The sequence below is a fragment of the Pristiophorus japonicus genome, chromosome 26 (genome assembly GCF_044704955.1).
Source record: "Pristiophorus japonicus isolate sPriJap1 chromosome 26, sPriJap1.hap1, whole genome shotgun sequence".
Taxonomy (NCBI): Eukaryota; Metazoa; Chordata; class Chondrichthyes; family Pristiophoridae; genus Pristiophorus; species Pristiophorus japonicus.
The window spans coordinates 3,078,806-3,106,292 of record NC_092002.1 but is presented as its reverse complement, the minus strand read 5'-3'; the positions used below and the strand labels follow the sequence as shown (position 1 = coordinate 3,106,292).

General features: G+C 52.3%; 2 protein-coding genes across 2 annotated transcripts in view; one reads left to right on the top strand and one right to left on the bottom strand.

Moving 5' to 3' along the window:
- LOC139239116 (protein Smaug homolog 1-like) overlaps window positions 1-2,106 on the bottom strand; it is a 102,791-nt gene extending 100,685 nt beyond the window's left edge. The window contains exon 1 of the mRNA XM_070867645.1: window positions 1,758-2,106. The gene's annotated coding sequence lies outside the window, so the exon portion shown is untranslated. The remainder of the gene's footprint in view (window positions 1-1,757) is intronic.
- Window positions 2,107-2,507: 401 nt separating this feature from the next.
- On the top strand, window positions 2,508-22,652 carry gmfb (glia maturation factor, beta). Its single transcript, XM_070867649.1, has 7 exons — window positions 2,508-2,913; window positions 9,453-9,549; window positions 11,093-11,142; window positions 12,674-12,725; window positions 16,843-16,923; window positions 19,941-20,014; window positions 22,450-22,652. Exons 1-7 carry the CDS (start codon window positions 2,911-2,913, stop codon window positions 22,519-22,521), a joined length of 429 nt encoding a protein of 142 aa, XP_070723750.1. The 5' UTR covers window positions 2,508-2,910; the 3' UTR covers window positions 22,522-22,652.
- The last annotated feature ends 4,835 nt before the right edge of the window (window positions 22,653-27,487 follow it).

Genomic DNA, 27,487 nt, shown 5'->3' with positions numbered 1-27,487 from the left:
GGCGCCCAGGTGTCCCTGGAGATGGAGCACGCCGTGTCCACTGGCATCTTGAGGCCTTCCACAACCGGTGGGTACCGAAGGGCCTGGAGTGCATCATAGAAACATACAAATTTACAGGGCAGAAGGAGGCCATCTCGGTCCATCGTGTCCACGCCGGCCGACAAAGAGCCGCACGGCCCTCGGTCAGCAGCCCTGAAGGTTACATATAAACCTATCAACAATGAACAATGGCGGAAAGGCAAAGAGCACCCGGCCCAACCAGTCCGCCTCACACAACTGCGACACCCCTTACACTGAAACATTCTACACTCCACCCCAACCGGAGCCATGTGATCTCCCGGGAGAGGCAAAAACCAGGCCAATTGATGGAGAAAAATATCTGGGAAAATTCCTCTCCGACCCATCCAGGCGATCAAAACTAGTTCAGGAGATCACCCTGGCCATATTCTATTTCCTGCAGTACTTACCATTATATCTGCGCCGGTCATCCAGTCTAATCCCACTTTCCAGCTCTCGGTCCATAGCCCTGTAGGTTACGGCACTTCAGGTGCACATCCAAGTATTTTTTAAACGTGATGGGGATTTCTGCCTCTGCCACCCTTTCAGGCCGTGAGTTCCAGACCCCCACCACCCTCTGGGTGAAAACATTTCTAAACTTCCCCCCAGTTACTTTAAATCTATGCCCCCTTCTGTTGTTGACCCTTCTGCTAAGGGAAATAGGTCCTTCCTATCCAGTCTATCCAGGCCCCTCATAATTTTATACACCTCAATAATGTCACCCCTCAGCCTCCTCTGTTCCAGAGAAAACAACCCCAGCCTGTCCAATCTTTCCTCATCGCTAAAATTCTCCAGTCCCGGCAACAATTAAGTTTTAAACTAAAAGAGGAGGTGGTGGAATCAGTACGGGAGCTGTGTGCACTGCCACCTCGTACGTGTGAGCGTGAGGAGGCTTACAGCACGGTGTGACACTGCGAGGCACGGGCCAGCCTCACTGGCCAATATATAACCGTGGAGGGTTTCCACCAGATGCTCACGACCCGAGGCGACAGCTCGAGATGATAAAACGGGGACAGGGTCACAAGCAGCTGGCTGGGTAAACGTGTTCACTGGCCACACCACGTCCGTCGCTGGCTCTCTTCTAGTGACCGGGAATCACAGAACGGTTACAGCACGGAAGGAGGCCATTCGGCCCATCGAGCCCGTGCCGGCTCTCTGCAGGAGCACCTCAGCCAGTCCCCCTCCCCCGCCCTTTCCCCGTAACCCTGCTAATGTTTTTCCTTTGGGTACTTATCCAACTCCCTTTTGAAAGCCGCGATTGAGTCTGCCTCCACCAGCCTCTCAGGCAGCGCATTCCAGATCCTAACCACTCGCTGCGTAAAAACGTTTTCCCTCGTGTCGCCTTTGGTTCTTCTGCCAATCGTCTTAAATCTGTGTCCCTCTGGTTCCCGACCCTTCCACCAATGGGAACAGTTTCTCTCGATCTACTCTGTCCAGTCCCCTTCACGATGGTGAACACCTCGATCAAATCTCCTCTCAACCTTCTCTGCTCCAAGGAGAGCAACCCCAGCTTCTCCAGTCTATCCCCGTCACTGAAGTCCCCCATCCCTGGAACCATTGTCGTAAATCTTTTCTGCTCCCTCTCTAAGGCCTTCACATCCTTCCTACAGTGCGGGGCCCAGAATTGGACACAATACTCCAGTTGGGGCTGAACTGTGTTTTATAAATGTTTACCAGAAGAAATATAAGGACAAACTCACGTTTATACACAGTGACTCATTTCATCACCTCGCGCAGAAACATCTCAAATGACTTCGCCGACAATGTATGATAGAATCAAACAGCACTGAAGGAGGCCTTGGGACCCATTGTGCCGTAAGCTCTCTGAAAGAACTCTCCAATTGTTCCCATTCCCCCCACCCCGCTCTTTCCACATAGCTCTGAAGACGATTCCTTTTCAAGTATTTATCCAATCCCTCTTTTATTGAATTTGCTCCCACTGCCGTTTCAGGCAACGCTTTCCCGATCTTCGTAACTCGCTGCATAAAAACATTCTCCTCCTCTCCCCTCTGGTTTGTCGAATATTTGAGGAGTGCTGTTACTGCAGGGGGAACAGTGATGCAGCAAGGTCCCACAAACAGCAGCGAATCACCAGGCAATCTTTGGTAGTTTCAGTTTAGGCAGCAATATTGCTGTGGCCATGGGATTACAGAACCTTGAGTTTCAACTGGACTTCCCTGTCATTGCACAGGTTGGGATGGCCCACAATTTCCGCAAGCACGAAATAGACTCGAGTGAGGAAAACTCTCTGCTTCCAATGGAGACCCATTCTCTGATTTCGATAGAGACGATTCTTTGGTTTCGATGAAGAAGATTTTTCCGTATGTCAAGTGTCGTTTTCTTTTTGCTTTCCAACCCCCTCCCCGGTTTTGTGCCCCTTACCCCCCCCGCCCTCGCTGAAAATACAACTTTAATTTTAAGACTCAAACAGCCAGCAAAAGGGACGCTGACTTTCCGATCAGAAGTTAGATCTGCGAGAGATCCGGTGAATTTCTTTGAAGCAACTCTGTGGTGAGCTGAACAGGATGTTGTGCGAGTAGCGTCTCCATCCAGAGCATGTCAGGGGAGGGGTGACATTCACACACTGACCCCCCCGACTGACATAAGCCACAGGTTTCTCGAGTGTCAGGTCGATTGAGGACACCCACGGATCGATAAATCGCGGATCGGTTTTGAAATTTGCCATTGCAGTCTTGTTTTTGAAAGAATTTTTTTTTTAAACTCAGATTTGCAGCTGGCTGACTTATCAGCTGTCAGCCGTATTGAGGAACTAACAGTTGTAGCATCCTGTCACAAGACCAGGGCGAGTTTGAGCAAGCAGGACTGCAACGTGAAGCCTACAGAGGACTGAACATGGTAAGGAACTTGTGCTGTCTCGCCATTTTCTCACATATTGCGCTGTAAAGAGTGAGTGTGCCCGAGGTCGCTCCTCAGTCTTCCTCCCACTGCGACCGACACCGGCCTTGACCAGCTTGCTTCCCCTCGCCTCTTCCACAACGGCGAACTTCAGCCCCGCGCCCTGCTATGTCGGTGATGAGCACAGGAGCGAGGGGAGCAGTCTGGGCCGGGGTTGTCAGCAAGGGGCCAGTGGGAAAGTGAGGCTGGGAACGTGCTGTTTCACTGGAGATTTCTGCTCCTGCTCTGGTGACTGGGAGAGTTGCAGAAAATGCGGTAAGGTGCCATGGGGTAATGCGGCTCAGTCGTTGCGTATATTCAGGATGGAGATCGATAGATTTTTGAATATTAAAGGAATCGAGGGATACGGGGACAGTAGAGGAAAGTGGAGTTGAGGTAGAAGGCCAGCCATGATCTCATTGAATGGCGGAGCAGGCTCGAGGGGCCGAATGGCCGACTCCTGCTCCTAATTCTTATGTTTTATGAGACCTCCTTGAGCCTCGTTCGAGGTGAAAAGGTTATCGATTTCGACACTAATCCTAAGCAAAATGCGTCTATTTAACTGGGCTTGTGAACTGTCTCACTCTTACTGAGGGTAAATTTCACTTTCAGTATTTCTCTGACGCCCATGGCTCCATGTGTATTGGAAGTAACTGGTGCTCCGTGTCTGGAGGGCGGTGACTTCCTGAGCAAGGGCTCAGTTGCTTCTCTGCCCCAACCCCAGCAGTAGGGCCAGGATAGTTGGTGGCTCCCACTCACCCTGATGCTAGGTCAGTTTGCACTGGGATCGCACATCGGATGAGACGTTAAACCGAAGCCCTGTCTGCTCTCTCAGCTGGACGCAAAAGATCCCATGGCAATATTTTGAAGAAGAGCAGGGGAGTTATCCCCGGTGCAGTAACTGTTATTATGTAGGCAAATATGACAGGCAATTTGGACACAGCAAGATCCCACAAGCAGCAATATGATGAGTGACTGGTTAATCTGGTTTTGCTAGTGTTGGCTGAGGAGGAATATTGACTAGGACAATGGGAGAACTCTTCGGCTGCACTCCCAGGCTGTGAACAACACGTCGACCTGATGCTGCCTCCATTCCTCATATGTGATCCTAGATAGTGAGTGTGTGCTGGCTATTCAAGTGTGGGGGCATCACATCTCAGGCTAGGCCAGTTGCTACCTGACATCACACACACTCAGACACACACACCCACTCACACACACACACACACATACCCACTCAGACACACACACACACACACACACACACACTCGGACACACACACACACACACACTCGGACACACACACACACACACACACACACACTCGGGGACACACACACACACACACACACACACAGGCACACACACACACGGACACACTCACACATTTGCACACACACACTCAGACACATACTCGCACACACAGACTCAGACACACACTCGCACAGACACACACACACACAGACACACACTCAGGCACAGGCACACACACATGCACACACACTTGGGCACACACACACACACACACAGACACACACAGACACACACGCACACACACAGACAGACACACACAGAAACATACACACACTCAGGCACACACAGAAACACACACACACACACACACTCACACTCACACAGACTCACATGCACACTGCATTATAGCAAGGGCTAGTGATCAGGAGCAAATACCCTGATGATTTTTTCCTCCTTCCAGGCTCAGGGATTTTGAGGTGAATTCCTGAACTGGACTGAGACCAGTTCACCCTGCGCAGACCGGGATCGAGCACGGGATCCTCCTGGTCCGTGCAATCACATTGCTTGGTGCATTTATCAGCTTTGAAAATGGCGCCTAGAAATAAGAAACGAAACACATTTGAATATTAATGTGATTTATTGTAATGTGGTGTGTGGGGCTGAGGCTGCAGGGGACCAGGGGGCAGAATCAGGTGTTGTATGATTACCCCTCAGTCTGTCAACGCTCACCGGGAACAATGAGCTGAGTATTCTGGGCTCGTGGTGGGGGTTGGGGGGGCCAGAGCTGATGCATGGTGAAATAGATCGGCAACACTTAGTCTAGACTCATCTATAAATCCTGGGAGAAGCATAGAAACTTACAGCACTGAAGGAGGCCATTCTGCCCATTGTTGGGGAGAGTTCCCAGAGGGGAGAGACTGTCCAGAGATTTCTAAATTATCAACTGGACAGCTCTGTTTTTTTGAAATGGTGCACTATTCCAGCGTCCCCTTGGGGTGGGTCTGTTCCTGCTTCGAGTTTTCTGTAAATTATCATCAGAGGAAATCTCAGGCCATGAGCATGGACCCCTCCCCAGCCCGCTTGCTTGACCTGCTGACGTCCGACGCAAACTAGCCGAGTCAGTAAGGATTTCATAGAAAACATAGAAAATAGGTGCAGGAGTAGGCCATTCGGCCCTTCGAGCCTGCACCGCCATTCAATGAGTTCATGGCTGAACATGCAACTTCAGTATCCCATTCCTGCTTTCTCGCCATACCCCTTGATCCCCCTAGTAGTAAGGACTACATCTAACTCCTTTTTGAATATATTTAGTGAATTGGCCTCAACAACTTCCTGCGGTAGAGAATTCCACAGGTTCACCACTCTCTGGGTGAAGAAGTTTCTCCTCATCTCGGTCCTAAATGGCTTACCCCTCATCTTTAGACTGTGACCCCTGGTTCTGGACTTCCCCAACATTGGGAACATTCTTCCTGCATCTAACCTGTCTAACCCCGTCAGAATTTTAAACGTTTCTATGAGGTCCCCTCTCATTCTTCTGAACTCCAGTCACCCACAGCTTCAGTCCCATTCCTTTCTCCGGTGAGTTAATCCACTGGGCTGGAAGGGAGAGTTAGAGAGAATGTAAGTGTCGGGAATGGGGGATAGAGTGGTTATGGTACCGGACCAGTAATCCCGAGACCTGGACTGATGATCCAGAGACATGAGTTTAAATCCCACCCTGGGCAGCTGGGGAATATAAATTCAATTAATTAAATAAATCTGAAATAAAAAGCCAATGTCAGTAACGGTGACCATGAAACTACCGGATTGTCGTAAAAACCCAATTGGTTCACTAATGCCCCTTTTGTGAAGGAAATCTGCCGCCCTCACCCGGTCTGGCTGATAGGTGACTCCAGACCCACAAGCAATGTGGTTGACTCTGAAATGACCCGGCGAGACACTCAGTTGTACCAAACCATGACAGCATTGACTGCAACCCCTCTCAATGCTGGCCTTGCCAGCGGTGTCCACATCCTGTGAACAAATAAATAAAACTCTCTCTCCCCACCCAGCCACCCCACCCAGCCCGCTGAAATCACACAAAATGGAGTTTAACAGGCAGCGTTTCAGTTTGAGTAAATATTGAAGCCATGTTGTTTAATATGGTTCATTTATAATCTACGCAGTGAAGCAACATTTTCACATCCTCTTTCTCATCAATAATCTTGTTTCAGCCCCTCCCCCACCACAGTCACCCAGTCACTTCCTGTTCAGGGCCAGTTTTTCTCTGTTATCAATTGTTCTCCCCTGTCCTCTTCTTGTTGGGTGGCAGGCCGCAGGAATCTCACCAGATTGGCCATCCGTCATGTGTGAGGCCAGGCAGTGAGCTAGCTATTCTCCACTGGGGGCATCGCGGCAGTGCCTGATCCTGTCTTCACACACAGGGGTTACACGGAGAGTGAGCGGAAGTGAGGGGGTGGGGGGGGGACGAGGAGAGGAGGGGCGGAGGGGAGGGGGGCCCTGGCTGATTTCCCTCCCTCTTTATCCCTCCGGGCAAATTTTAATTTTTACAGCCAATGAAGTACTTATAAAGTGTTGTCACTGTTGTAATGTGGGAAATGCAGCAGCCAATTTGCATACAGCCAGCAATGACATAATGAGCAGATAATCTGTTTTTAGTGATGTTAGCTGAGGGATAAATATTGGCCCCAGGACACCAGGGAGAACTCCTCCTGCTCTTCTTCAAAATGTGAAAACAGTTATCTTGATTTGTGGCTGGATAAAAATTCCAAAGCGAACGTGAATGGCCAGGCATTAAAGACCCGAGCCTTTGGATGAGGAATCTACCTGTTCAGCTGGTGGGGGAGGGGTGGGCGGCTGGTGGGGGAGGGGTGGGCGGCTGGTGGGGGAGGGGTGGGGGCTGGTGGGGGAGGGGTGGGGGGCTGGTGGGGGAGGGGTGGAGGCTGGTGGGGGGCTGGTGGGGGAGGGGCAGGGGGCTGGTGTGGGAGGGGTGGGGGGCTGGTGGGGGAGGGGTGGAGGCTGGTGGGGGGCTGGTGGGGGAGGGGCAGGGGGCTGGTGTGGGAGGGGTGGGGGGCTGGTGGGGGAGGGGCTGGGGGCAGGTGGGTGAGGGGTGGCGACTGGTGGGGGGCTGGTGGGGGAGGGGCGGGGGGCTGGTGGGGGAGGGGTGGGGGGCTGGTGGGGGAGGGGTGGGGACTGGTGGGGAGCGGTGGGGACTGGTGGGGGAGGGGTGGGGGCTGGTGGGGGAGGGGTGGGGACTGGTGGGGGAGGGGTGGGGGCTATGGGGGAGGGGGTGTTTGAAGAACAGGGAGTCTTGGTCAACATTCATAGAATCAGAGACATTTACAGCATGGAGGGAGGCCATTCGGCCCATCGTGTCCGCACCGGTCGGCCAAGAGCTACCCAGCCTAATCCCACTTTCCAGCTCTCGGTCCGTAGCCCTGTAGGTCACGGCACTTCAGGTACACATCCAGGTACCTTTTAAATGTGGTGAGGGTTTCTGCCTCTACCACCCACTCCTCCCTTGGCCATCAGTCAGACCTACAGATTAACTTTGCAATGTATTTGCTTCATGGATTCTTTGCTTAAGAATTCAGAGCAACACATTGCTATTAAGAACTAGATGGTTTATTAACAAAGGTTTAACAATCACACGACACATTACCGATTCATCCACCAGGCTCACAACCACCTGCCCCATCATGGATCCCCCAAACCCAACTGGCTGGGGTTTTATTGAGTCTTGTGAACATCACGTGACTGGCTAAGCCACTCATAATGCAACAGCTCTACAACTATTAATGTAAAACTTTAAATCATCATCGGCACTAGAACAGACAAATTAACAAATTAAACTTTTGAAAAACTACGGTCAAATTAGAATGTGGTTGCTGGGGGTGATGATGCACTCCAGTCCCTCCGGCGCCCACCTCTCGCGGAAGGCCGCGAGCGTACCGGTGGACACCGCGTGCTCCATCTCCAGGGACACCCTGGCCCGGATGTAACCGCGGAAGAGAGGCAGGCAGTCGGGCTGAATGACCCCCTCGACAGCCCGCTGCCTGGACCGGCTGATGGCCCCCTTGGCCGTGCCCAGGAGCAGTCCTACGAGGAGGCCCTCGGACATACCCGCTCCCCTCCGCACAGGGTGCCCAAAGATCAGGAGTGTGGGACTGAAGTGCAGCCAGAATTTGAGGAGCAGCCCCTTCAAATAATGGAACAGGGGCTGCAACCTCGCACATTCCATAAAAACATGGAACACGGACTCTTCCAGACGGCAGAAATTGCAGGTGGCCTGGGAGCCCGTGAACTGACTCAAAAACTTATTGCACGGGACTGCTCCGTGCACCACCTTCCAGGCCAAGTCCCCAATAAATAGTGGGAGGACTCCCGCGTAGAGTACACTCCATCGGGGACCCCCGCCTCCTCCGGACGGCAGGATGGTGCGCCATGGCGTGTCCGGACGGCCGGCGAGGATGGCAAGGTGGAGAGTGTGCAGGAGCAGCCCGTACAGGAAACCCCTCCGCGCAGAACTGAAAGGCACGGAGGGGATTTCCCCGAGGCGGCTCAAGTTGTGAGGCGCCGGCTCCCGAGGGAGGTTCCGGGGTTTGGGGCCGATGAGGAATTCCGTCCGGACGGGGGTCAGTTCGGACGGGATCTCCCCACGTGCTTGAGCCTCCTCGATGCACCTAACGGAGTCAGGGCCCAGCGCTGGTTTTAGCGACTCGATGGCATCGGCCGCGCGGCGGACGTCGGCCCAGTTTAGGCGCCGCGCCAGCAGGTCTGGCGCCATCCAGCCCGCTCCTCCGCCATCGAGCAGGTCCCTGACCCTGGTCACCTCACCAGCCACAGCCCTCTCGTCCGACCGCCACCTAAAACCTCGGTCGTGGAGGTACGGATTCCTGAGCAGCGGCTCCTGCAGGACAGCCGCCACTCCAGATGGGGGAGAGCTGCGCTTGGTGGACACTTTGTTCCAGACCCTGGTGAGTCCCTGGTAAAAGACAGGCAGCCCCTGGACGGCGGTCCTGACGCCCCCCCAAGCTGACAAACAGGAGCTGCGACAACAACAGCTTGACAAACCCGTGAGCACACTCACAGGTGCATAGGTTACAAACTTGCCGCTGGACTCACCGTGGGATCTTGCTGTGTGTGGAGTAAAGGCAGCCCCTTGAGTCAGAGGCCATTCCTCCACCATCCCACAATGCCTTGTGGTTGACGCCATGTTTTTTTCTGCGTTGCTCTCTCCCGGCAGTCGGATTCGCTGGTCGTGTGCGAGGTGGACCCCCAACTCCTGGAGCGGCTGAAGAAGTTCCGCTTCCGCCGAGAGACCACCAACGCCGCCATCATCAGTGAGTACGTGCGCCGGGCGCCAGGGCGACGGGCTTCCGCGCAACCACTCCCCATCCCCACCCGCGGGGGGGGCTGCTTATGTCTGCCCCGGGCGCGTGCATTCTGATCCTATGTAAATGAGGTGGGGTGGGGGTGGGTAACGGGCACTGCCCCATTCGGAAGGGACGTTTGGTGGGAGGGGACAGCGAGACCATGGATAATGACCCAACCCTGAAATACAGGGGGCTTCAGGTCAGCTATACCTGTGTGCTGCCCAGCCACAGTCAGGGAGGGGGTTGAGGGAGGAAAACCAGTCCTTAAACATTCCCCCTTCCACCCCAGATAGTGACCCCCCCCTCACCCCGAACCAACCCCTCATGTGAGCTGGTTCTCAGGTAAAGGAACGCGCCCCAAACTCACATCCTCTCAGCCCAACGCTTCACTTCGAAGTCTTGTCCAAATTCAGAGGCCTGTTTACAGCCAAGGAGTGGCATTGGCTGCACTCTCGGTGCTCTTGTAATAAACCAATGGGTTCATTGATATCCTGCCATCCTTGCCCAGTCTGTGATTCCAGACCCACACCAAACGGGGTTGACTCTTAGGTGTCCGTAATGTATTTGCTTCACGGGTTCTTTGCTTAAGAATTCACTGCAACACATTGCTATTAAGAACTAGTTGGTTTATTAGCAAAGATTTAACAATCACACATCCACCGGGCTCACAACCACCTGCCTCATCGTGGATCCCCCGAACCCAACTGGCTGGGGTTTTATTGAGTCATCACGTGACTGGCTAAGCCACTCACAATGCAACAGCTCTACAAGTATTTTTAGTTGAACGTAAAATCAAGTGCCCCCTCTGCAAGTGTACCAGAACGACAAATTTCAAATGACATTTTTATAGTAACACATCAAGTTAAAATTTGGTTGCCAGGGGTGATGATGCACTCCAGTCCCTCCGGCGCCCACCTCTCGCGGAAGGCCGCGAGCGTACCGGTGGACACCGCGTGCTCCATCTCCAGGGACACCCTAGCTCAGATGTAACCGCGGAAGAGAGGCAGGCAGTCGGGCTGAACGACCCCCTCGACCGCCCGCTGCCTGGACCGGCTGATGGCCCCCTTGGCCGTGCCCAGGAGCAGTTCTACGAGGAGGCCCTCGGACCTACCCGCTCCCCTCCGCACAGGGTGCCCAAAGATCAGGAGTGTGGGACTGAAGTGCAGCCAGAATTTCAGGAGCAGCCCCTTCAAATAATGGAATAACAGCTCTACAAATCTGTGAGCACACTCACAGGGGCCTACATTACATTGGCCTACAAGCCCCTGAGTCATATCAAAACACCAACAAAGACCTTCACCACACGGACTGCAGCGGTGCAAGAAGGCAGCTCACCACCACCTTCTCAAGGGGCAATTAGGGATGGGCAATAAATGCCGGCCTTGCCAGTGACGCCCACATCCCGAGAATGAATTAAATTATATCGTGCCGTGCATTTACCCACTGGGCCCCTCGAGGGGACTGTTACCTTGCTACAAATGTCAATATTTCACTTTCTTCTTTCTTCCAGTCAAAGTTGACAAAGTAAACCAGGTGATGGTGGTGGAGGAAGAGCATGAGGTGGGTATCTCACAGCCGTGTAACTGAGCCTTGTATAATGTCTGGCACCTTGGGCAGAGAGTGTAATCTTACTGACGGTGATCTTAAAATCCTCATCCTGCTTTTCATATCCCTCCATGGCCTCGCCCCTCCCTATCTCTGTAATCTCCTCCAGCCCCACAACCCCCCGAGATCTCTGCGCTCCTCTAATTCTGCCCTCTCGGGCATCCCCTATTTCCATCACCCCACCATCGGAGGCCGTGCCTTCTGTTGCCTGGGCCCCAAGCTCTGGAACGTCCTCCCTAAACCTCTCCGCCTCTCTCTCCTCCTTTAATCATAGAATCATACAAAAATTACGACGCGGAAGGAGGCCATTCGGCCCATCGTGTCCACACCGGCCGACCAAGAGCTACCCAGCCTAATCCCACTTTCCAGCTCTGGGTCCGTAGCCCTGTGGGTTACGGCACTTCAGGTGCACATCCAAGTACTGTTTAAACGTGGTGAGGGTTTCTGCCTCTACCACCCTTTCAGGCAGTGAGTTCCAGACCCCCACCACCCTCTGGGTAAAGAAATATTTCCTCTTCTCCCCTCTAATCCTTCCACCAATTACTTTAACTCTATTTAATACGTTCCTTTAAACCTACCTCAGTGACCAAGATTTTGGTCACCTGCGCTAATATCTCCTTATGTGGCTTAATATCAAATTTTCTCTGATAATCGCTCCTGTGAAGCACCTTGGGACGTTTTGACTATGTTAAAGGTGCTATATAAATGCAAGTTGTTGATATGTTTGTGCCCAAAGTGCGGGTTGGGAGCCAGTGGTGGGCTTGAGGTTTAATTCCTCTGCAGTGTCAGCCATTCCCATTCAGTCCCCGACCGTGAGACAAACAGAATCGCTCGTTCCAACAGACATTTGGAAAATGAACAGAAACGAAAGGAGGTTCAAAGCTTTTCTCAAGTTCCTCCTCCCCCGCGGAAGTTTCTGTTGGGCTGTAGTTGCTTGCAGATAATGGCTGCTGTTCAGGGGTGAGGGTGAGGGGTTGATAGGCTGTGCTCCATGGCCCCGGAACCCCCTCCTACCCTCACCCTATGTCACTTTCCATCGGGGCGGGGGGAGGGCCATTGAACGGTGACCAACGGCAGGACACCCGGCTGATCTTCCTGCTCGCTAGCCCATTGGTACTGAGGCTAAGTGCAGTGGCTGCCTTGTCTGAGATTAACTCAGTCAGCACAAACTCGGGATCTTGGTGATCCTGCAGTGCTCAGTGCCACATGGATCTGTCGCCCACTGCTCCTTGACGGAGCTGTGCCAGAGACCAGTGATCCCAGGATAACGTGCCGGGGGAGGGGGGGAACACTGTCCCCTCATGGTGTGCCCATCAGTAGTGACGGTCCGTGTGTCAGACTGGGCCAGGCTGACGCTGCACAGGCACACCGTGTGTAAATGCATGATACCAGGGCGATTGTTTGCACCAGTCCGCACGCAGCCCCTGGATTTATCGCGCATATCATGAGCTTGTGAGGGTTGCCAATCTTTGCCTTTTCCTTTTAGGACATTTCTCCGGATTCATTAAGGAATGAACTACCAGAGAGGCAACCTCGATATCCTTTAGCAATTAACGACCTTATCCTGTCCCAACGCACTTCACCGACAGTAAATTACTTTGGCTTACCCTTCTTATGGAACCTGCAATGTATTTGCTTCATGGGCTCTTTGCTTAGAATCCATAGCAACGCATTGCTGTTAAGAACTAGTTGGTTTATTAACAAAGGTTTAACAATCACACGACACATTACCGGTTCATCCACCAGGCTCACAATCACCTGCCCCATCGTGGATCCCCCGAACCCAACTGGCCAGGGTTTTATTGAGTCTTGTGCCACTCACAACTCAACAGCTCTACAACTATTTGAGTAGAAACTTTAAATCAAGTGCCAGGAACAGCTCCACAACTATTTTTGTCAACCTATAAATCAAGTGCCCCCTTGTTAAAGGGGCACTAAAACCGGCAAATTAAACAAATGAAACAAATGAAACTTTAAACAATCAAATTAAAATTTGGTTGCCGGGGGAGATGAAGCACTCCAGTCCCTCCGGTGCCCACCTTTCGCGGATGGCCGCGAGCGTGCCAGTGGACACCGTGTGATCCATCTCCAGGGACACCCTGGCTCGGACTCAACAGCCCTACAAACCTGTGAGCATACTCACAGAGGCGTACATTGCAGAGCCAAACATTGGAGCCATTTTGTGCTCATCACGACCGTACAATGTCATGAGTCACCAATTAACTTGAGCAACTGAGAGCAAGTGTCCGCCTACCACTGGTTTGTCTCAGCTCAGCTACCTCCCCCTGGCTCTGAGCATTAGGATAGATCGCAAGGTCTCTCTCTCTCTTCCACCCCCCAATCTCTCTCTCTCCCGCACCCTCCCCCAAGCTCTCTCTCCCCGACCCCCAAACTCTCTCTCTCTGCTCCCCCTCAGCTCCCTCTCTCTTCCCCCCTCCCCCACCCAGCAAGCTCCCACCCCCAAGCTCTCTCTCTCCCCTCCCCCCAAGCTCACTCTCTTCCCCCGCCCCCCAATCTCTCCCTTCCCAAAACTCGCTCTCTCTGCTGCCCCAAGCTCTCTCTTCCCCCACCCCAGCTCTCTCTCTTTCACCCCCCCAGCTCTCTCTCTGCCCCCCCACCCCAGCTCTCTCTCTTTCACCCCCACCCCAGCTCTCTCTCTGCCCCCCCACCCCAGCTCTCTCTCTTTCACCCCCACCCCAGCTCTCTCTCTGCCCCCCCACCCCAAGCTCTCTCTCTCTTCGCCCCCACCCCCAGGCTCTCTCCTCCTCCCCCCCCAGTTTCTCTCTCTTTCACCCCCAAGCTCTCTCTCTCTCCCCCCTCCAGCTCTCTCTGCCCCCCCAGTCTCTCGCTCTGCCCCCCCAAAGTGGAAGGGGGGATAGGAGGATGTGGGGATAGGGCGAGGACGTGGGATTAGATCGACCGCTCGTGGGGCAGATAAACCACAACACGGACTGGTTACGTGTCATTTCTATTGAATTGTTTGCAATTGTCGGACAGCTTTGAGCGCGAATCGTGTTGCTACCGTTGTGCTCCGACACGCGGCAACCCATCGCTACCTGGGCTGCAGTGAGTCCCCTCTCGATCTCGGGGGAACATCTGCCCCTTATAAAGGGGAAACCATTCTGGTCCATTCCGCGTGAACAAGAAATAGGAGCAGGAGTCAGCCATTCGGCCCCTCGAGCCTGCTCCGCCATTCAATAAGATCATTGTTGATCTGATCATGGACTCAGCTCCACTTCCCCGCCCGCTCCCCATAACCCTCGACTCCCTTATTGTTCAAAAATCTGTCTATCTCCACCTTAAATATATTCAATGACCCAGCCTCCACAGCTCTCTGGGGCAGAGAATTCCAAAGATTCACCTCCCTCAGAGAGAAGAAATTCCTCCTCATCTCCGTTTTAAATGGGCGGCTCCTTATTCTGAAACTATGCCCCTAGTTTTAGATTCCCCCACGAGGGGAAATATCCTCTCTGCATCTACCCTGTCCAGCTCCCTCAGAATCTTATATGTTTCAATAAGATCACCTCTCATTGTTCTGAACCCCAATGAGTACAGGCCCAACCTGCTCAACCTTTCCTCATAAGACAACCCCTTCATCTCAGGAATCAACCGAGTGAACCTTCTCTGAACTGCCTGCAATGCAAGTATATCCCTCCTTAAATACGGAGACCAACACTGTACGCAGTACTCCAGGTGTGGCCTCACCAATACCCTGTACAGTTGTGTGTCTCCAATTGCACAATGTTGCCCCTGTTGAAGAGATTGTGGGGCAATAGAGAAATTGGTCGTGTGGTGACAGCATCAGTTATCTCTGGAAAGTTCAACCGAAGAGTTCATACAAAAACCATGTCTCAATCTTAGAACAGATCTTTCAGAAATAGCTGTCAATGTCATCATCGGACCAAAGGCTTCCTTTCGTATTTCTCTCTTTGTAAATTTGGTGGCACGTTTTACCAGGCTGGCAGTGTCTCTTTAAGCCTGCCAGCTGGCTCACTGGGTCTGAAGCATGAGGTCCTTTCACCCCCCCCCGCTCCAGCTTTCAATCAGGCCCACAATGATGAGATGAAACGTCTGTGCTGGTTATAAAGGCCCTCAGTGTTTGGGCGTTAGCCCATTACTCAGTGGGTGTGGGGTCAGGGCACGGCACGAATCTTGAACATTAATAATCTCACTCACAGAATCTGTGGGGAATGACACACTGTGCAGTAAAGGCACTGTCCCATGGTGCCCAGTGTAGAGGGAGCTTTACTCTGTATCTAACCCCATGCTGTACCTGCCCTGGGAGCGTTTGATGGGACAGTGTAGAGGGTGCTTTACTCTGTATCTAACCCATGCTGTACCTGCCCTGGGAGTGTTTGATGGGGACAGTGTAGAGGGAGCTTTACTCTGTATCTAGCCCCGTGCTGTACCTGCCCTGGGAGTGTTTGATGGGACAGTGTAGAGGGAGCTTTACTCTGTATCTAACTCCCTGTACCTGCCCTGGGAGCATTTGATGGGACAGTGTAGAGGGTGCTTTACTCTGTATCTAATCCCGTGCTGTACCTGCCCTGGGAGTGTTTGATGGGACAGTGTAGAGGGAGCTTTACTCTGTATCTAACCCCATATTGTACCTGCCCTGGGTGTGTTTGATGGGACAATGTAGAGAGAGCTTTACTCTGTATCTAACCCCGTGCTGTACCTGCCCTGGGAGTGTTTGATGGGACAGTGTAGAGGGAGCTTTACTCTGTATCTAACCCCCTGTACCTGCCCTGGGAGTGTTTGATGGGACAATGTAGAGGGAGCTTTACTCTGTATCTAACCCCCTGTACCTGCCCTGGGAGTGTTTGATGGGACAGTGTAGAGGGAGCTTTACTCTGTATCTAACCCCCTGTACCTGCCCTGGGAGTGTTTGATGGGACAGTGTAGAGGGAGCTTTACTCTGTATCTTACCCCGTGCTGTACATGCCCTGGGAGTGTTTGATGGGACAGTGTAAAGGGAGCTTTACTCTGTATCTAACCCCGTGCTGTACCTGCCCTGAGAGTGTTTGGAGTGTTTGGTATCTTTCTGGTCAAACCGCAGCACCCAAGAAGATTAACTGTTCATTTTTCTCAATGCTGTTTGCAAATTAACTATCATGTTTGTCTGCATAACAGTGACCAGAATTCCAAAGTAATTAATTGACTGTGAAGCACTTTGGGTGTTCTGAGGATGTGAAAGACTTGGTATAAATGCTTGATGTGGTGGGGTAATGGTGATATTACTGCTTAACCTGGACTAATGATTTGGTGTTCACATCCAACCTTAGGCTGCTGTGAAGTTGATTTTTTTTTATGTTCTTATCATGATCGGGGAGTCGAGGGTTACGGGGAGCGGGTGGGGAAGTGGAGCTGAGTCTATGATCAGATCAGCCATGATCGCATTGAATGGCGGAGCAGGTTCGAGGGGCCGAATGGCCTACTCCTGCTCCTAATTCTTATATTCTTATGTTCTGAAATGCAATTTATTTCTTCCTTCTTCCTATTGATTCTTCACCATTATTATTAATAATTATTTTTGTTATTGTTATTGATTATTCTTAATTATTATTATTAATGATCCTGATCGCCATTAATTATTCCTATTCATTTTCATGCAGCGGGAAATGTTTATATTTTTTCCTTGACGACTGATCAGATTCATAGTTTACAGCTATAAATACGTGCACCAGGACAAGAGGGTGTCGTACCCACTCTGCCTGATTTTCAGCAGCCCAGCGGGTAAGTGCACTAAGTCCCTCCCTCGGCCCACCTGTGGTGTAAGGGCCTGGGCCTCACTGTGACTGATCAGAGGCCTGTCTTGTTTGCAGTGATAATGGCCAGGTTGTTTCTGCATTGTTTTATGAAGTTGTGTCTGGTGCTCATTTCTCACCCGAACCCTAACCCTAGGCTAGGATTCCTGAGCATAGACTCATAGAATCACAGAACGGTTACAGCACAGAAGGAGGCCATTCGGCCTATCGAGCACGTGCCGGCTCTCTGCAAGAGCACCTCAGCCAGTCCCACTCCCCCACCCTTTCCCCGTAGCCCTGCAATTTTCTTTTGCTTCAGATATTTATCCAACTCCCTTTTGAAAGCCACGATTGAGTCTGCCTCCACCACCCTCTCAGGCAGCACATTCCCGATCCTAACCACTCGCTGCGTTAAAACGTTTTCCCTCATGTCGCCTTTGGGTCTTCTGCCAATCGCCTTAAATCTGTGTTCCCTGGTTCCCGGCCCTTCCACCAATGGGAACAGTTTCTCTCTGGAGGGAAGAGGGAAGATGCACAACAGAGGTGAGGATCTGTGTTCACGATGCCTTTGAGGAGCCTTAGCCACCAACCGCACAGGCCAGGAAATCATGGCCGGCACACTTGGCAGTTCCCAATACGCGTGCCCTCACCGGCATCGCCAAATGGCTAAATCACCGCCCACCATCCACTGGCTCTTGCTCCCTACACACTGACTTGCTGTTCCTTTTCTCAGCTTCCTTGACTGTACCCATCTCAGGAAACGCTGTATGGCGGAGGTACGGGAAGGTGTGATTGTTGGATTGTTGGGCTGCTCGAGGGAGTCAGTGCTCCCAGTCCGTCTGTTCCCCTGCTCGGCGATCCAGGCGGAGGGATTGCGAGAGTTTGCTTTCTTGTGAAACTTTGCGTGATGGGTGGTTGGTCCAAAGTAAAAGTGTAATATTACAAAGGACTCGCTTCTTTCCCCAATCTCCCGCCTCTTACTGGGGTTTAGACGTTGGGTAGTTGGGGGCTTCTGGTATCTTGTCCAACAAACCAGTCTCTGAGTGTGAGCTCAGACATTGTGTCACCAGGTGATTTGACGAGAAAGTACTTCACAGCCAATCCTTAAAACAGAGAGGTTTAGGGAGGGAGTTCCAGAGCTTGGGGCCCAGGCAGCTGAAGGCACGGCCACCAATGGTGGAGCGATGGGAATCAGGGGATGCGCAAGAGGCTAGAATTGGAGGAACGTAGAGCTCTCGGAGGACTGGAGGAGGGAGGGGTGTACACACGAGGTTGAGGGATTTGAACACGAGGCTGAGGATTTTAAATTCGAGACGTTTGGGAACCAGGAGCCAATGTAGGTCAGCGAGCACAGGGGGTGATGGGTGAGCGGGACTGGGTGTGAGTTAGGACACGGGGCAGTGAGCACAGTGGGTGATGGGTGAGCGGGACTGGGTGCGAGTTAGGACACGGGGCAGTGAGCACAGGGGGTGATGGGTGAGCCGGACTCGGTGTGAGTTAGGACATGGGGCAGTGAGCACAGGGGGTGATGGGTGAGCGGGACTGGGTGCGAGTTAGGACACGGGGCAGCGAGCACAGGGGGTGATGGGTGAGCGGGACTCGGTGCGAGTTAGGACACGGGGCAGCGAGCACAGGGGGTGATGGGTGAGCGGGACTGGGTGCGAGTTAGGACACGGGGCAGTGAGCACAGGGGGTGATGGGTGAGCGGGACTCGGTGCGAGTTAGGACACGGGGCAGCGAGCACAGGGGGTGATGGGTGAGTGGGACTCGGTGCGAGTTAGGACACGGGGAAGTGAGCACAGGGGGTGATGGGTGAGCGGGACTCGATGCGAGTTAGGACACGGGGCAGCGAGCACAGGGGGTGATGGGTGAGTGGGACTCGGTGCGAGTTAGGACACGGGGCAGCGAGCACAGGGGGTGATGGGTGAGCGGGACTCGGTGTGAGTTAGGACACGGGGCAGTGAGCACAGGGGGTGATGGGTGAGCGGGACTCGGTGCGAGTTAGGACACGGGGCAGCGAGCACAGGGGGTGATGGGTGAGTGGGACTCGGTGCGAGTTAGGACACGGGGAAGTGAGCACAGGGGGTGATGGGTGAGCGGGACTTGGTGCGAGTTAGGACACGGGGCAGTGAGCACAGGGGGTGATGGGTGAGCGGGACTCGGTGCGAGTTAGGACACGGGGCAGTGAGCACAGGGGGTGATGGGTGAGCGGGACTCGGTGCGAGTTAGGACACGGGGCAGCGAGCACAGGGGGTGATGGGTGAGTGGGACTCGGTGCGAGTTAGGACACGGGGCAGTGAGCACAGGGGGTGATGGGTGAGCGGGACTCGGTGTGAGTTAGGACACGGGTAGCAGAGTTTTATGGATGAGCTGAACTTGATGGAGGATGGAAGATGGGAGGCTGGCCAGGAGAGCACTGCAATAGTCGAGTCTGTGGGTGGTGAAAGTGTGGATGAGAGTTTCAGCAGCAGGTGGGATGGGAGGTGGGCTCATTGTATGTGAGAGGGGCAGCAGCCTAATCGACCATCACCCGGACACGGTGAAGGAGCGGCCTGCAGATTCTTCCAGTGACCATGTAAGCTCCTGTAAGTGGATAATGCACATCAGGAAAAGCAACAGTGATTGGTTGACGCCTGGAGCCGTATGGAGCTCAGAATTACTCACGTTGTAACTTCCTCCTCTCAGTTTGTGGCCAAGGAGAGCCACAGTCAGTTGCTTATCCCACAGGGACTAATGGAGACTTAGAGAGTGGGTCTGTGCCCTATTGGGTCAGGAGCTGAGTGACGGGGGGGGTGGGGCACGGGGGTGGGGGGGGTGGCGAACGAGTGAGGGGAGGGGACGGGGCGGGGGGGGGGACACATACTGTCCAGTCCTTGTTATTCATCACATAGAATGGTCGATGGGATGAAAATGGTCACCGTTGACCCCAACAGCCTCCCGGTGTGTCTGACCCGGTGCTCACTCACGCTTGATATCGCCCTGAATGTCTCTCCTCTTGGACCGCAGGATGCAACCCCCAACAGCAGATGATGTACGCTGGGAGCAAAAACAGACTGGTGCAACTGGGTGAGCTGACCAAGGTGGGTGTGTGTCTAAAACCGGCGCTATTCACTGGGTCTGTAAACGCTGACACTGTTCCCTTCTCTCCGGGCTGTAGTGAGTTCTGTCGTGAAGCAATTCCACAGGCAGCCGTCAACACCTCGCCCATTCACTGTGTTTGAGGCTCGATCGTGGGTTTGGCAGGCTATTGCACCGTGGGGGTAATCACAGCCGAGCTATGTCCGGTCTGGAAATGACCAGAACGAGTAACTCTGGTGGATTTCATCCAGGGGACATTGTTCCACCAACACTCCCATCCCCACCCAACACTCCCATCCCCACTCAACACTCCCATCCCCACCCAACAATCCCATCCCCACCCAACAATCCCATCCCCACCCAACAATCCCATCCCCACCCAACAATCCCATCCCCACCCAACACTCCCATCCCCACCCAACACTCCCATCCCCACTCAACACTCCCATCCCCACCCAACAATCCCATTCCCACCCAACACTCCCATCCCCACCCAACACTCCCATCCCCACCCAACACTCCCATCCCCACCCAACACTCCCATCCCCACTCAACACTCCCATCCCCACCCAACAATCCCATTCCCACCCAACACTCCCATTTCTATTGGAGGTCCTGGGCTATCAGCCAGCAGTGTAAAAGATATTGTTAGCCCCTTATCCCCATGACTGAAAGGAACTGGACACATGTATCCATACCGTCGATTGTCGAATGTTTCACATTCGGCATGTTCCTCGAAGGTCCAGTACCTCACCAGGTGACCGGTCCTGAGGTTAGTGTGTTGACAGGTTGGCTGTGTGAGGCATTGCAGTGGTCACTCCACAGTATGCGCACTCACTCCACGGTGAGCCGTCAGTATTGGGACCCTCGCCTCCCTCTCCCTAGACCAAAGGATCCAACCTGGGACGGTCTGGTCTGTCCTGTACCTTGGGCTACCATCACCCACCAGGACCACTCTGCAAACCCTGTGAACCCCACGAGATTCTCTGCGGGATGTCTCGGCCCATTACCTGATCATCTCAGTCTCCAAAATAATGGTGGTGTGATCCAGGGAAAGGAAAATAGTGGGAAGCAGATTCTTGTTGGCGAGATGACACTGCTGAAGCGTTCAAACCTTTTGCGTTTTGCTCTTTCATAATTGAGAATCAATTTCAGCTTCTTCACATCAGTGACGGGCCATCTGTGATTTTCTGAGAGTTTGATAAGGAAGGTATGTGTGTACAGATGGTTCTCTCACACTGCATTATCTCTCATTGTTTGATAAGGTACCCCATAATAGACTGATGCACAAGGTCAGGGAATGCAGAGCCAGGGGACAAGTAGCAAAATGGATCGCTGGCTGGCTTCACGATAGAAAGCAGAGAGTAGGGGTAAAGGGTAGCTAGTCACAGGGGCAGAAGGTGCTGGGACCACTGTTGGTCACAATTTATATTAACCATTTAGACTTTGGAATCAAAAACACAATTTCTAAATTTGTGGATGACACCAAATTGGGCGGACAGTCAATACTGAGGGGGACTGCAACAAACTACAGGGGGACATTAATAAACTTGCAGAATGGGCATGTAATTGGCAAATGAAGTTCAACACCGATAAATGTGAGGTATTGTATTTTGGGAGGAAGAATAGGGAGGTCACTTATTACTGGGAGGGTGAGAGTCTGGGTGGGGTAGAGGAACAAAGGGATCTCGGATACAAATACACAAGTCACTAAATGTCGCGACACAGGTTAGCAAGGCCATAAAAAGCAAACCAAGAACTAGGGTTTATTTCTAGAGGGATAGAATTGAAAAGTAGAGAAGTTATGCTAAACCTGCATCGAACCTTGGTTAGACCACACTTGGAGCACTGCGTACAGCTCTGGTCGCCATATTATAAAAAGGATATAGAGGCACTGGAGAGGGTGCAGAGAAGATTTACGAGGATGATACCAGAAATGCGAGGGTATACATATCAGGAAAGGATGAACAGGCTGGGTCTCTTTTCTCTTGAATAAAGAAGGCTGAGGGGGTGACCAAATAGAGGTCTTTAAAATGATGAAAGGTTTTGATGGAGTGGATACAGAGAGAGTGTTTCCACTTGTGGGGAAGAGCATAACTAGAGGCCATCAATATAAGATAGTCACCAAGAAATCCAATGGGGAATTCAGAAGAAACTTCTTTACCCAGAGAGCGGTGAGAATGTGGAACTCGCTGCCACAGGGAGGGGTTGAGGCGAATAGTATCGATGTATTTAAGGGGAGGCTGGACAAGTATATGGGGGAGAAGGGAATAGAGGGTTATGCTGATAGAGTTAGATGGGGAAAGACGGGAGGAGGCTCGAGTGGAGCATAAACGCCGGCATGGACTGGTTGGGCCCAATGGCCGGATTCTGTGCTGTATATCCCATGTAATCCTGTGTAATCCTGTGTAATCTGGTGTAATCCGATGTAAAACAGGTGTTCGAGATCCGGAACATTGATGAACTGACAGAGGATTGGCTCCAAGAGAAGCTTGCCTTCTTCCGCTGAGGTGGGGATTGCAGCCTCGGCCCTTCAATTATAAAACTTCTTCATTCAGAAAGTTTCATTTGGTCTATCGAGGGATATTACTTTTTCTTATCGTGGAATTTTATACCATATAAATAAATGAAATTACCAAAGCATTAGTGACGTGATGTTCAGATGCACCTCAACTATCGCTATTCAAATGTTAATTTTCAACTTCCAGTCACCTTCCCTCTGCTGATTGCTGTAAGGTTCCCTGATGTGGGAGTGTTTGACGGGACAGTGTAGCGGGAGCTTTACTCTGTATCTAACCCCCTGTACCTGCCCTGGGAGTGTTTGATGGGACAGTGTAGAGGGAGCTTTACTCTGTATCTAACCCCCTGTACCTTCCCTGGGAGTGTTTGATGGGACAGTGTAGAGGGAGCTTTACTCTGTATCTAACCCCCTGTACCTGCCCTGGGAGTGTTTGATGGGACAGTGTAGAGGGAGCTTTACTCTGTATCTAACCCCCTGTACCTGCCCTGGGAGTGTTTGATGGGACAGTGTAGAGGGAGCTTTACTCTGTATCTAACCCCCTGTACCTGCCCTGGGAGTGTTTGATGGGACAGTGTAGAGGGAGCTTTACTCTGTATCTAACCCCCTGTACCTGCCCTGGGAGTGTTTGATGGGACAGTGTAGAGGGAGCTTTACTCTGTATCTAACCCCCTGTACCTGCCCTGGGAGTATTTAATGGGACAGTGTAGAGGGAGCTTTACTCTGTATTTAACCCCGTGCTATACCTGCTGATATTTCCTACTATACAGTATAAATGCACACGAGGCCCATTCTTGAGAGAAGATCACTCTGTGACCAGTTACCTTTATTACCAAGACCTTAAGAGGTTGAAGGTGGGCGGAGCTTCCCCTTTTATACCGGAAAGTCCAGGTTAGGAGTGTCTCCCACAAGTTCTCCCCCTGTGGTCAGTGTTCTCAAGGTGTCCAACTTAGGTCGGCTTATACATGGGTTACAATGATAGTTGAATACATGACATCACCTCCCCCTCAAAGTCTTATTGGGATCACAGGTTGAGTCTCTCTGGTGGTTTACGCTCCCTTGTAGAGCGCCTGAGTTGGGGCTCCGGTTGTTGGGCGCTGGCCTGAGTGTCTGCTGTTTGCAGTGCCTCAGGCCTGTCCGGACTGCCCACAGTGACTGGGCTCTCCTCCCTTTGGTTCTGGTGTTCGGTCACCTGTAGAGGAGTGAACTCTATATCGTGTTCTTCCACTGCTTCTTCTATGGGGTTGCTGAACCTCCTTTTAGCTAGATCTATGCGTTTGCGGCAGATTTGTCCATTGGTAAGTTTAGCTATCAAAACCCTATTCCCCTCTTTGGCAATCACAGTGCCTGCAAGCCATTTGGGCCCTGCAGCGTAATTAAGGACAAACACAGGGTTATTGACATCAATACATCGCGCCCTTTCATTCCTGTCATGGTAGTCACATTGTGACTGACGCCTGCTCTCAACAATTTTTTTCATCGTGGGGTGTATAAGGAATGGTTTTGAACATCCTTTTCATTAGCAGCTCTACGGGTGGAATCCCTGTGAGCGAGTGTGGTCCGGATCAATTGGCCAACAGGAGGCATGATAAGTGGCTTTGTAGGGAACCCCCTTGGAATCTGAGCATCCCCTGTTTGATTATCTGCACTGCTCGTTCTGCCTGGCCGTTTGAGGCCGGCTTGAACGGTGCCGTTCTAACATGGTTAATTCCATTGCCTGCCATGAAGTCCTGGAATTCAGTGCTTGTGAAGCACGGGCCATTGTTGCTGACCAAGATGTCCAGTAGACCGTGGGCGGCGAACATTGCCCGTAGACTTTCTACCGTGGTAGAGGATGTGCTTGATTTTAAAATGTCACACTCAATCCATTTGGAGTAGGCATCTACTACAACCAAAAACATTTTTCCCATGAAAGGACCTGCGGAGTCCACATGGATGCGTGACCAAGGCTTGGCGGGCCATGGCCAGGGGCTAAGGGGGGCTTCCCTGGGCGCATTGCCCAGCTGGGCACACGTGTTGCACCTGCGAACACAAAGTTCAAGATCTGCGTCTATCCCTGGCCACCAAACGTGTGACCTGGCAATTGCCTTCATCATGACTATGCCCGGGTGACCATTGTGGAGTTCTCTGATAAACACCTCTCTGCCCTTCTGGGGCATGACTACGCGGTTTCCCCACAGTAGGCAATCGGCCTGAATCGAGAGTTCATCCTTGCGCCTGTGAAATGGTTTAAACTCCTCAAGGCATGCCCCATACATGGCTGCCCAGTCCCCATTCAGGACACATTTCTTAACTAAAGACAGTAGCGGGTCTTTATTTATCCAAACTTTAATCTGACAGGCTGTCACAGGTAGCCTTCGCATTCGAAATCTTCTGCGACTGAAAAAGGTGAAGTGCGTCTTCCTAGCTCCAGAGGTAAAATTCCTGGGGAGGAGGGTAGCAGCAGACGGGATCAGACCTACTGCGTCCAAGACGGAAGTGATCCAGAGAGCACCCAGACCCCGTAACACGACGGAGCTGCGTTCGTTCCTGGGGCTCCTGAACTATTTTGGTAACTTTCTTCCCAAATTGAGCACGCTGCTAGAGCCGCTACACGTGCTCCTACGCAAAGGTCATGATTGGGTCTGGGGGGACAGCCAGGAAAGGGCTTTTGATATAGCACCCAATTTGTTATGTTCCAACAAACTGTTAACACTATATGATCCGTGTAAGAAACTTGTGTTAACGTGCGATGCGTCGTCCTATGGTGTCGGGTGTGTGTTGCAGCATGTGAATGTCAAGGGTCAGTTACAGCCGGTAGCTTATGCCTCCAGAAGTCTGTCCCGGGCAGAAAGGGGCTACGGGATGGTAGAAAAGGAGGCGCTCGCATGTGTATATGCAGTAAAAAAAATGCACCTGTACCTGTTTGGCAGGAAATTTGAGCTGGAGACAGATCACAAACCCCTAACGTCCCTTTTGGCCGACAACAAGGCCATAAATGCGAATGCATCGACTCGCATACAGACTTGGACACTTACGTTAGCCGCCTATAATTACACAATTCGGCACAGACCGGGCACCGAAAACTGCGCCGATGCACTCAGCAGGCTCCCACTAGCCACCACTGAGAGGGCAACCGAGCATGCTGCTACCCGGTCCAGTCTGCGTAGCACCTCCTCCAGGTTGTGGAGGTGTTCTTCAGTATTGCAACCAGTGATGAGGATGTCGTCTTGAAAAATCACCGTCCTTGGAATCGACTTGAGGAGGCTTTCCATATTTCGCTGGTAGATCGCGGCGGCCGAGCGAATCCCGAACGGACATCTGTTCTACTCAAACAACCCATTGTGTGTCGTGATGGTGGTCAGCTTCTTCGACTCACTCGCCAGCTCCTGGATCATGTAAGCTGAGGTCAGGTCCAATTTTGAAAAAAGTTTGCCACCGGATAGCGTCGCAAAGAGGTCCTCCGCTCTCGGTAGCGGGTACTGGTCTTGGAGTGACACCCGATTGATGGTGGCCTTGTAATCGCCACATATCCTGACCGACCCATCCGCCTTGAGCACCGGCACAATCGGGCTCGCCCAGTCACTGAATTCGACTGGCGAGATGATGCCTTCCCTCAGCAGGCGGTCCAATTCGCATTCTATCTTTTCCCGCATCACGTACAGCACCGCTCTGGCCTTGTGGTGTACTGGCCTGGCGTCCGGGTTTATGTGAATCACTACCTTGGTCCCCATGAAAGTGCCAATGCCGGGTTGAAATAATGAGTCAAATTTGTCCAGGACCTGTAAGCATGATACTCGCTCCACAGAAGAAATTGCATTGACATCGCCCCATTTCCAGTTCATGACAGCAAGCCAACTCCTCCCCAGTAGTGTGGGACCATCCCCTGGGACAATCCAGAGTGGCAACCTGTTCTCCGAATCTTTGTGGATCACGACTACCGTGGCGCTGCCTAGCACCGGAATTATCTCCTTTGTATATGTCCGTAGCTGTGCATCAATCGGCAATAATTTTGGCCTCCTGGCCTTGGACACCCACAACCTTTCGAATTGTTTGATACTCATCAGGGACTGGTTGGCCCCTGTGCCTAGCTCCATTAATACTGGGATGCCATTGAGGAGCACTTTCATCATTATCGGTGACGTCCTGGTGTATGAATTGTATACGTGCTCCACATGAACTCGCTGAACTTCAGCTTCCAGCGATTTCCCCCAGTATTCATTTGGCCTCGTAGGGCTTACATCGGGCCCGTCCTCCTCGTACATCAACCTGGCTGCAGGCTTCCTGCACATACGCGCCAAGTGACCGCTGACGTTGCAGTTTCTGCAGGTATATTGCTGATACCTGCAAGCTCTGGCTGGGTGTTTGCCTCCACACCTCCAGCATGAGCTGGAGGCCCCATTGTTGGAAACAAAAGGTCCATTACTGTCTCTGTAACTGTCCTTAAGCGCACCATTGACAGGTGTTGATGGCCCCATTACTGGCCGCATTGTCCATTGCGATGGCATGAATCGCCGTTCAGCTAGCCATTGTCTCTGTTGAATTCTCCCTTTGGGTTCGACTGCATGCTGGGGCATGTCCGATTGCCCTTGTCTGCGTAGAGAACTGTGTGTCGTTTTAACAATGTTGGCTCCCTCGTCATTTGCCGCATTTGAGCCAAGATTTTTGCCATAAATCATTCTGGTCTCTTCCTCCCCTGAGATAATTGTCTGGGCTATCAGAGCCGCCACTTCCAAGGTCAAGTCTTTGGTTTCAATCAGTTTCCTGAAAACCCCAGCGTGCCCGATGCCCTCAATAAAAAAGTCTCGCAGCATCTCCACTCTGCATGCATCTGGGAACTTACATAGGCTCACCAGTCGCCGGAGGTCTGCCATGAAGTCAGGAACGCTTTGCCCTTCTCGCCGCCGGTGCTTGTAGAACCGGTGTCTCGCCATGTGCATGCTGCTCGCCGGTTTAAGGTGTTTCCCGATCAACTGAC

Excerpts from the sequence above, each read along its gene's own strand:
- gmfb (XM_070867649.1), top strand. Across the intron at positions 9,550-11,092 it reads CACCAACGCCGCCATCATCA|TCAAAGTTGACAAAGTAAAC; the intron begins GTGAGTACGTGC and ends TCTTTCTTCCAG. Across the intron at positions 16,924-19,940 it reads GATTTTCAGCAGCCCAGCGG|GATGCAACCCCCAACAGCAG; the intron begins GTAAGTGCACTA and ends CTTGGACCGCAG.